At 30.5% G+C, this 12,416-nt stretch overlaps 1 protein-coding gene and 1 pseudogene across 1 annotated transcript in view; both read left to right on the top strand.

Annotated features, from left to right (window-relative positions):
• The window catches only part of LOC137652130 (nephrin-like), a 448,675-nt pseudogene that overhangs the window by 405,017 nt on the left and 31,242 nt on the right, over positions 1–12,416 (top strand).
• LOC137651894 (nephrin-like) overlaps positions 4,986–12,416 on the top strand; it is a 15,962-nt gene continuing 8,531 nt past the window's right edge. Inside the window, 3 exon segments of the mRNA XM_068385096.1 lie at positions 4,986–5,003; positions 6,743–6,923; positions 12,248–12,400. Of these exon segments, the coding sequence (XP_068241197.1) occupies positions 4,986–5,003; positions 6,743–6,923; positions 12,248–12,400 (352 nt within the window).

Below are 12,416 nucleotides of genomic sequence, written 5' to 3'. Positions count from 1 at the left end.
ACCTGGCATGTATGCATATACAGGCATCAACCTCACCTGGCCAGTGATTGTTCAAAATTGTTTGCAAAAATTTGTAAGAGAAATTGATCAATTATTTTAGCTTTGTGACAATATTCGTAATTATACGTTTTGTCTTTATTGATATATTTATCGCTGCTAATAAAAAGGGTTTTTAGTATCTTGATCTAGGTATCATAATCTAGCAATAATTTTTCTTTCGAATTGGAAAAAAGGTGTATTTTGAGAGAGAGAGAGAGAGAGAGAGAGAGAGAGAGAGAGAAATTGTATTCTTTTAATGAATGAATAAAGGAATAGTAAATGTGATTAAAAGATAAAGAGGTTATCTAATCATTGTACACACATCTATATCAAAAGTGACAATGGCACTGTAGAGAGAGAGAGAGAGAGAGAGAGAGAGAGAGAGAGAGAGCATCCAGTGAAGTGTACCGGAGTTAATGAAACCAACTGAACAATACACCAGATGGTTGGACAATTGTTAGGATGATTAACGTGTACTTTCCTCTAATTTGTTCGTTCAACTTTTTATGGCAGAAGTTCTATGTTAGCTGCACACTTCAATTTATCACAAAGTTTGATTAAAGGCTGGGAAAAAAGAATTCTTGCAGTAACTTTTCTTTTTATTCATTTTAGTAATTAAGGACTTTTTCTTTTCAAGATGATAACCGTATAGTGATTAAGTTTTGGCACAAGTGGGAACCATATTATGCACACACTCATACACACACACACACACACATATATATATATATATATATTTACTGTATATGTGTATATATATATGTGTATATATATATATATATATGTATGTATATATATGTGTGTGTATATATATATATATATGTATATATATGTATGTATGTATATATTTATATGTACATATATATATATATATATATGAATTGTGAGCCTGCAACACGTGGTTATTTATGATGAATATATATATATATATATATATAAATATATATATATATATATATATATGTGTGTGTGTGTGTGTATGTATGTGTGTACACCAATAAATAGATAATTAAACTGATACACACTGATATATACACAAATATAGAAATAAAAAAAGACAGATAGATACACGAAATAGAATTCTTTAGCCCATTTTAACTTCTACACAAAAATGAACTAGAATTCCGACTTAGAACACATTTTCAAATTCATGGCTGAAGTAAGTGAATTATGCCCAAAGAATTTGATTTGGTGTTTCTCTCCTGTACGCTTTTGCTTTTAGTCTTAAATGTTTCCTGCCAGCTCTTATGACAATTTATATTTTCACGCTCTTCATTTTCCTTATATTGCATAAGGCTTTATTTTTGTTCATATTACTTTCAGTATTTTTGTGCGATTTATTTTTTCATATCGTTTAAAAATGTTAAATTTATGATAATTAAAGATTTCCCGTTATTAATCAACTTGTTAGTGAAGGTTTTCCTATTTACAGTTAACTAACTAATTATATTATCATAATATGACTTCGCACTCGCGAAGAGAGATTAATTCACCAAACATTCCGCTGGACTCCACAAGTCACTAGAAGAGTTGGAAGACCCTGGTCTGCATGGCTGAGGACTATGAAGCGTGAAGTAGGAGATGAAGAATGGAGAAATATTGAATTAAAAGCTCAAGATAGAGACTACTGGCGAAATCTAACCGAGGCCCTTTGCGTCAATAGGCGGAAGAGGAGATGATGATGATGATGATGATGATGAATACGACTTTAAAGGCATTAATTTATGTAGTTGAATTGAAATACCTTATAAGGCGAGCATCTAATTAAAGGGTTAAATCTATTATGAATATTAATGTTATGAAACGTGGCAGTTTATTCCCCAGATTGGAAACTCACCTTAATTGTTTTAACATTTACATCTGCTACGACGAACAAGGAACAGTTTTTGATAAATCTATACCTGAAATTTAATAACGGACTATTTAAAAGATTTGTCTATTTAGGGTTGTGGTGGACGATGTGGTAATGTTCCTGACTGATGAACGCCAGACTGGGGTTCGAATCTAGTTTTTTTGGTCGCAGCTGCAACCTCAACGTCCTTGTGAGTTAAGGATGGGGGTGTTTGAGGGAGCCTAATATCTGCTTAGTCATCAGCATCCGTTGTCTGGCCCTCCTTGGTCCTAGCTTGGGTGGAGAGGGATTTTGGTGCTAATCATATGCATATATGGTCAGTCTCTAGGGCATTGTCCTGGTCGATAGGGCAATGCCACTGTCCCTTGCCTCTGCCATTCATGGGCGGACTTTAAAGCTTTCAATGAAGTTTAAATGTGAAATACAGATAAAGAGAATGACTTGATATTAGGGTGGATGTTCCCGGTTGAAAATGCGATGAACCAATTCTTTTCGTAGCACCTGTAAATTGAGAATGACTGAAAGGGAGGGAGGGGTACAGTGAGGTGTATGTAGAAGTAGTAGGAAAAATCGTAGCTACGGTGGAAAACGTGAATTAAAGATTCTTGAAAAGAGGAAAACTGATTTTGAAATTCCTTATACTGTTAAAAGACCGTGATTTTAATCGAAAGTTCTCCTTAAAGAATATACATTCTCAGCCGTATTTCAGTAAAATCCAGGCAACCGTAATTTCTACCCTACTTGGTTTTTATGTCTTCGAAATATCTGGATTCTCTCTACCTCGGGATCAGGGACCCAAGGGGAAATCAACTCAAAGTTAATAGCTTTTGGTCGGCCGGGGAATTGAACCCGAGCCCAAGAAACTGAGGTTCTATTGACTTACTAACTCAGCCAAATTTAGTGCAAAATTATCATATATATATTATATATTATATATGCATATATATAAACGTATGTGTATATATATATATATATATATATGCATGTATATGTCTGTGGGTGTGGGGCGTGTATAATAAAAACGAACAAGAATTTTGCATAGAATTTAGATGTTCTTGACAGTTGCAATAAAAGTCAGATATAACGAAGCCCCAATTCATTTGAAGTATCGATTTCGTAAACAATCATAATTTATTGGTAAATATTATCATATATAAAGTCATAACTTTTCATTGTTAAATATTTCCCTACGTAACTATCGAGTGATTCCTCGAAGATATAATCTATTAACTCCTTTGACGACTTTCTCAATAAGTTGTTTGTCAATATTTTCCTCAATGTTTACTATTGCATCGTTTCCTTATTTGCGATATTCTTCTGTTTTATGATAAACAGTAAATAAAATGTTTTTTTTCTGAATGTATAGTAAAAAAGGCGTTAGTATTCGTGGAAGAGCCGCAAGGTATTATGATCTCCTGAACAATGTAATCCATTATTACGATCAGCTAAACCTAGCACGTCGGGTAGAAGTGGTTTTGGAGATCAAGGTTCTAGGACTCCTGTCTTATCCTTCTTTATGAAGAGAGATTATAAACTTCTTTTTGGAGACCACGTTGTATCCCTCCAAAAATCCCAACATCGTTAAGATTTCGCCCTATACAGATGGAAGCCAGAATACTTTTGGTTATGCAATTTTCTTAATTATCTTTGTATAATAGATCGATGATTAAAACTATCTATTAATACTTGCAATGCTACAGCCTATACTCAAGATATACAGTATATATCACTGGTAAGTAAATTCAGCATTGCCTAATTCCAAAGAAGTTTTACTAGGTCATTATCGTTGTTATCTTTTTGTAATATGTTGGAAATTATTACTCTTCATTAATCATTATAATAATATAGCCTATCCTCAAGGTATCTGTCATTGGTTACTAAATTCACCTTTGCCTAATTTTCAAGAATAGGAGTTTCAGTAGGACATTATCACTATCATCTTTTTATAATCTGTCCATAATTATTACTATATATATCAATACTTACAATGCTATAGCCTACACTCAAGGCTTCTCTCACTGGTAAGTATATTCAACTTTGCCTAATTTCAAGAAGTTTTAGTAGGCCATTATTATTATTATTATTATTGTTTTATATTATGTTGGTAATTATTACTCTTCATCAATAATTATAAATGATATAGCCTACACTCGAGGCTTCTGTCATTGGTAACAAAATTCAGCAATGCCAAATTCTCAAGAATAGAAGTTATATTAGGCCATTATCATTATCATCTTTTTGTAATATTTTGCCATTTATTACTTCTCATCAATAATTATAATGATATAGCCTATATTCAAGATATCTGTCCTAGTTAAGTAAATTTAGCGTGGCCAAATTTTCAAATTGTTTTTAATAGGCCATTGTTCAAATAACCTTTTTTTGTGATATATTTATAATTATCACTATTCACCAATATTCTCAATGCAATAGCCTATAAATAAAAGCTCAAGCTAATGGTAACTAAATCCAGCATTGCCTAATTTCCAAAATTTTACTCCTGAAAATACTAAAACGATTATCTCAAAAGGCTAATACGTATTTAGATTATGCTAAGCACCTTATCAAATATGGATGATGTGATAGTACAGCTGTGCCCACAAAAACTCCATGCCAATTATGCATAAAAAATGAAGAATATATATATATATATATATATGTATGTATATATATATATAAATATACATATGTATGTATATATATATGTATTTATATGGATATATATATATATATATATACATACATATGTATATTTATATATATATATGTATATATATATATATGTATATATATATATATGGATATATTATATATATACATATATATCCATATATATACATATATATATACATACATATGTATATTTATATATATGTATATATATATAAATATATATGTATATATATATATTGAAATGACACTGCATATCACCACAGATATTAACCCATTTTACACTGGAAATCAAAACCTAATCCTCTTGGTATCGAACCCAATGCAACATTACTATATTTTATGAAAGTTAGAAAAAAAATGATGTCTGGGAAATAAAAGAATGAAAAGAAACATAACCAAATTTAGGAACAAATAAATGCAAATGTCAGGATTTAGAAAGGTAAAAGTTTAGTTCTTTATAGTTAACATTTGGCTAATGTTTCGAGTGAGTAACTTAAGGGATTGCCTCAGGAGAGTTAAGTAATGTGGTGATGACATAGAAATGTACAATGGGATAATTAAACAAAGCTTTAAACTAAATTGTTCTTTGGTATTGTACTTATATTTCAGCGAATTAATTGTTCCCATTAATCATGGGAAAATTGTATTTAATTTACTATGATTAAAATATGATAAACATATTTTCGAAGATATGACTTTATTCACATCTGTTACTTGTTTTTGCATTTCTAGAATATTATCAATACGAGCTCTCTCAGAATTTTCTTTATTTCGAAATGTTAATGATGATTTAGCAAATGTTTCTTATTTACAGTTGCTTTGAACTTCTATAACTTTATGCAAATGTGTGTATAATAACATATATATATATATATATATATGTATATATATATATATACATATATATATATATATATATATATGTATATATATATGCATATATATATATATATATATATAACATATATATGTAAAATTCCATCTATAATCTTAGTAGAATTGAAAGTATATAGTAAGTTGGTCTTGTAGGAATGACTTGTCCCATATATTTCATATAACGAAGACAAAAAAGTTGTTAATTGCACTAAAAGTCACGGCTCATTAGCTTAACACGAGAGAGAGAGAGAGAGAGAGAGAGAGAGAGAGAGAGAGTGCATTTTTTCATATTAGATAGACAGATGGGAACTTTTTGTTTTGCTTAATCTCTTCATATACATATATATATATATATATATATATATTCAAATAAGCCATATATATTTTTTTGATATATTAATGTCTGGATTCTCTAAACAACCTTGGGATCAGAGCCCCAGATCTCACAAAGACAAGAGCTTGGCTCCGGCCGGGAATCGAACCCTGGTCGGCAAGCTTATATAGACAGTGACTAACCCACTTGGCCAAGTGGGTTAGTCACTGTCTATATAAGCTTGCCGACCAGAGTTCGATTCCCGGCCGGAGCCAAGCTCTTGTCTTTGTGAGATTTCGCCTGGGGCTCTGATCCCAAGGTTGTTAAGAGAATCCAGACATTAATATATCAAAAAAAAAAAAATATATATGGCTTATTTGAATATGAAAAACACGTAAAAATGTGCAAAATTTATCATATATATATATATATATATATATACTGTATATATGTGTATATACATATATGTGTGCATGTGCATATATATATATATATATATATACATATATATAGTGTAGATAAATGTATGTACGTGTAAGTTTGTATAAATATATATATATATATATATATAACTCATATATGCATACATGTATATATAGACATATATGTGTGTATGTGTATACACAGATATATAGTGTATATACATGTTTATACGTGTGTGTTGGTATATATATATATATATATATATATTTATATATATACGTATAAATATATATATCGATATATATATATATATATATATATGTATTATATATATATATATAATATGCATACACATACATAATTATTGATATATGTATATATATATATATATATATATAATATGCATACACATACATATTTATTGATATATATGTGTGTGTACATATATATATATATATATATATGTGTGTGTGTGTGTGTGTGTGTATACACATACACTATATCTATCTTAGTGAATTTATTCATGTCAGCCATAAGTATTTAGGATTTTTTTTCATATCCTTCAGGCTTTTGAGCGTGATGTACCGGGCTACCCAAGATACTCGTACTCGGGAGACTCCAGCAAGGGTGAACACCACCTTGTCATTCACGGGATCACACTTGAGGATGACGGGGAATACCAGTGTCAAGTTGGTCCTACGGCTAAAACGAGTGCCCTTTGGGCTTCAGCTAACGTTACTGTCTTGGGTGAGTTATTGTAATGCTAAATTTCTATTATGTTCATTTTCTATGGTACTGAGTTAAAGGGGCAGGTGAATACGTGGTAGACCAAGAGAAACGTGACTGATGATAATGCGGAGGACATTACTGTCTTGGGTACGTTATCGTAATATTATATTAGTACTTATGCTTATTTATTATGGTACTGAGTTAAAGGGGCAGGAAAATACGTGAAAGACCAGGAGAAACGTGGCTGATGATAATGTAGCGGACGTTACTGTCTTGGGTAAGTTTTTGTAATACTAAATTTCTACTCATATTTATTTTTTGGTGATACTAAGTTAAAGCCGCTGGATAGGAGAATAGGTGGTAGATCAAGAGAAACGTGGCTGATGATAATGCGCAGGATGTTACTGTCTTGGTTAAGTTATTATAATGCTGAATTTCTAATTATGTTTATTTATTATGATACTGAATTAAATGGGCAGGATAATACGTGGTAGATCAAGAGAAACGTGGCTGATTGTAATGCGAAGGAAGGTTGGATCTTAGAATTGGGTTGAGCTTAGGGAGATGGTACAGGGAAGAGGCACATGGCATGAATTCATTGAGGCTCTCTCCAATCCCTGGATGCTTGAGGATTAAGATAAAATAAGATAGGATTAGATATATCATAACAAATTTTGCAAGTGAATTAAAAGAGGTTTTCATCTCTGCAAAGGATTGTTAATTTCTAGTCGGGTAAACATGTATTTTTTTTATCCTATAATAGCATGAAATAAGTTATTATTTTACTAAATCCCTAATTATAAAACGTGCTTCTAGTGAATTTGAAGACATTTTCATTCCTGCAGACGATTATTACTTTCCAGTTGGTTAATTTGATTTTTTTCGACAATCAACATTCATGCTAGGCCCCCTCCAATTGCTTGAATTATAATTATTTTCAAAATCAAAATTAATGCAAACCATTGAGTTGGTTGACTCGTATTTTTTTTTTAGAATTAGCATTTATTCTATTTCCAGATCGGTTAAACTTTGATGTTTTTCTAAAATTAACATTATTGCTATTCCCCCAGTTAGTTAAACTTGCATTTATTTATTTTTGAGTTAACATTAATTATAGGCTTTGATTGGTTAAACTTTTAATTGCTTTATAATATTATCAATGATACATGCCTCTAAATATTCATTTTTTTTTTCTAAAACTGACATGAATACTTGTGTTCCACAACACCACTTAACTGAACGTTTACTTATTGTTCTAAAATTAACCTATCTGCTAATCCCTTCTCTACGGCCCCCTCTCTAAAATTGACATGAAAACTTGTGTTCCACAACACCAATTGATTGAACTTGTACTTTTTGTTCTAGAATTGACATAAATGCTAGTCCCTTCTCACCGTCCCTACGGCTCCCCTAAAAAGCCCTTGATCCCGGCAACCACCCCTGCAACAACCCCCCCCCCCCCCACACTGGTCAAGTTACTAGGATAGCTAAATTCCATATAAAAGGATTTTCCGAATTAGATCCAGTGATATTTCGTCAGAATGGAAAGCTTATATATTCAGAACTAATGGCAGAGATTATTGGATTAACTTTGATGGCAAGGTATAAAAATGCTAAGCACTGTAAAATCATATGTAAGTTTTGCTTTAATCCATAGAGATTTTTATCGAATGATAGTTTAGTGTATATTAGGTTACTGGTCGGTAAGATTATGAATGTGAATAATTAAAAGGAAGGAGTTTTCTACATTTTATGACGCTTGATTATAATTTCCTGAATGTTAAAAGTATTCATAATATCTTGGATATAGGATTACGTGAATTTCAAACACACCACACACACACACACACACATATATATATATATATATATATGTTGTATATAAATATATATATATATATATATATATACATAAATTTATACTTTATTATGTGTGTGTTTTTATGTGTGTGTGAAATTGCCAAACCCAAGATATGAATAAAAGCATATCTGAGGCCTTTGTTCTACAGTTGGATAGAAACGGCTGCATTTGTTATTGTCTATATATATATATATATATATATACATATATATATATATATATATATGTGTGTGTGTGTGTGTATCTATATATTAGGATATAGGATCTCTAGTATACTAAATAAAATCAATGATAGAACAAAAGGTACTAATAGAATAGTAGTCATATCCCAATGAAATGAAATATCCTATGATTCATTTCTTATGTCCTTGATAAACTATGAGTAAAGAAGAGAACCAATATTGGAGCTGAGAAATGGGTGAATAACTCCACAAGAAAAGTAACGATGGAGACAAAACATGAAGTCATCCTTTCAACAAAATTTCAGTGTGATGTTAACGATATTTTCGGAAAAACTTTTCTGAAAACTATGGCGTCATGGACAAAGTTTTAGGCGCAATAATTTTAAGGTATTCATTGAATCATTTTTAAAATTATAAGGATTAGGGTTGAATATAAAAAAAGATTATCATAAATTTTTTATAAATAGGTGCATTTATATTTACATATGCACACATACACTCATATATATATATATATATATATACATACATATGTATGTATATATATACATACATATATATATACACATATAAATATATATATATATATATATATATATTTTATATATATATAAATGTTATATATATATATATATATATACATATATATGTGTATATATATATATGAATATATATATCACCGATGTAATCTTCCTTAGTACGAAGATAACTCAATATATGGTAGTCTACATAGGGAAATTTGAAAGATGTCTATATGTAGAAATGCTCTACAGTTTCGTCCACCGTTGAACCTCTTCTTGGAGCGTTTATTATGCAAAGAAATATTACACACGTTTTTACATACAAGAAAGGCTTCAAATCATAAGAAAAGAGAAGATAGAAATATACTATTAATACCCAACAGGCAAAAGTCACTTAACTTGGCGATAAAAAAAGTTGAAATTACAAATTAACATGAAAACAAGTAATGGAACGTTTCACAAGCACTAAAGTAAATAAAACAAGCCAAAATCGAAAAACAAAAAACCATTGAAAAACATTTTCGAGTTTTTAAAGACACTTTATATTGTGTAAGATAAAAGGATCCAATTTATATATGCCCAGAGATAAACTAAAATTCTTATTCCTACTATAGAATATACATGCTGCTTCACTGACATTCCTCTCTATAAAATCTGTATTCTTAAACAAAATTTGTAAATATTGCTAATCTACTGGATAACTACATGTACTTTTAAGTACACAAATGGCATTACTTTTGTTTTTGTTCTTATATTATACTTATGATTTAAAATTTGTTTATCTAATGATTTTCGAGATTGTCCAATATAAAAATGTCCACATGTACACGGTATCTTAAAAACTATACCCTCTTCACTGCCAGGTGTGTTACAAATTAGATTTCTGCCAATAGTATTCCGATTATAAAATTCAGTATAAATCCGCAAAATCCTAAGAGGAACGATTACAGACTCAAAATTGGGGTGGTATGGTACGGACAGAAAATTGGGTTTACTAATCCTATTCCTTCTGGGCGAATAAAAAGATTTTCTCGCAAGTACCAAGCTTTTGTCTATGCCTTGTGTTCTAACATTTTTTTGAAAACCTATTTGATACATATTTCTAAATTCTTTGTCAATATATTCCGGACTGCAAATATTGAGGGCTCTTATATATATATATATATATATTATATTTATATATATATATATATACATATATATATATATATATATATATATTTGTGTGTGTGTGTGTGGATAAATTCTCAGATTTCATATGCGTTAATGCTAATATCTCTATCAGCACAATCCTCAAACCAAAATGAATCAGAAACAAAATAGAACGCGTAAAAAGAAGACAAAACCAGAGACTGAACTCGCCAATGAGTAAGACGCACATAACAAATGTTGTTGTTATACACGTCATCTTTTATGAGTACCCAGGCAGTTTTCTCTTATTGCAGTTGTTTGTTTTTCATTGCGATAACACTGCACAATGATCCAGTACCTACTTGAGTACAATAGGGATTGCCATTGCCGACGTTCGGGGCCATTTGGGGAAAGTTTGAACAATCCTGAAATATTTGTTGGCTGCAGTAATATATGTTAATATTTGATAGGAGATATTATATTCTAAGTCAAGATTATGGTAGAGGCTTTTTAGTCATTTATAAATCAATGTAAAATCAGATATAAATACACACACACACACATATATATATATATATATATATGTATGTATATACACACACACACACACACATATATATATATATATACATATACATATATATCATGTGTACATGTACACACACATATATATGTATATATATACATATATATTTATATATGTATATATATATATATATATATGTGTGTGTGTGTGTGTGTATGTATATATTATATTTAAACATATATATTGAACATACATATACATACATATATATATATATATATATATAACACATATTTAATATATATATATATATAATATATATATACAGTATATTATATATATATATATATATTCATAATTTGTATATGCTACATATTCTTATACAAACTATAATTTCAGGGTATCCACAGTACCATAAAAAGAGGAATTAATGACCGTTTACTTAATATTATTGTTTCCTCATTACTTCTCATATGGTTTATTTTCTTTCTTCCTTGTTTCCTTGTTAGTAATTGGGTCTCCTACTTTAGCAACCTTTCAAATACTTGATATTCGACCCAAACAATGCACTAACAAATTCACCAACCTTTCCCCTTATTTTATGACAGTTCAAGCTATCGCTTAAGCAACCTTTCAGATACATGGTATCAGAATAAAAAAATACACTAACCTCAGTTCAAGGTATCATTTAGGCAACTTTTCAAGTGCTTATTATTATATCTGACCAGTACACTAGCCTTACCCTTTATTTTATGCCAATTCAAACTATCACTTAGGTAACATTTCAAATACTTTCACTTTTCCTTTTTTCCTTTCCTCACTGGGCTATTATCCCTGTTGGAGCCTCTGGTCTTACATCATCGTGCTTTTCCAGCTAGGGCTGTAGCTTATCAAGTAATAATAATAATAATAATAATAATAATAATAATAATAATAATAATACTATGACCCTAACAATGCACTGACCTTACCCTTTTATATATCAGTTCAATCTATCATTTAGGCAACCTTTCAAGAGTTTGTTATTAGATCCAAACAATTCACCAACCTCACCCCTTATTTTATGTCAGTTCAAGTTATCACTTTGGCAACTCCTTGACTAATATATACCCTCATCACAGTCTCCCCCTCCAGCATAAGCATCTTGGGAGGAATAATTGGGGAACCAGTGGTTGCCGTCGCTGGCAAGCAGCTCCGCCTCCAGTGCCTGGTGAAGGAGGCCCGGCCGGCTCCCAGTGTCGCTTGGTACCGGAATGGAATCATGCTCGATCAAAGTGAGTACTTCAATGC

Source organism: Palaemon carinicauda, chromosome 13 (genome assembly GCF_036898095.1).
Source record: "Palaemon carinicauda isolate YSFRI2023 chromosome 13, ASM3689809v2, whole genome shotgun sequence".
NCBI classification, from domain to species: Eukaryota; Metazoa; Arthropoda; class Malacostraca; order Decapoda; family Palaemonidae; genus Palaemon; species Palaemon carinicauda.
This window is presented reverse-complemented; position numbering and strand designations above follow the sequence as displayed.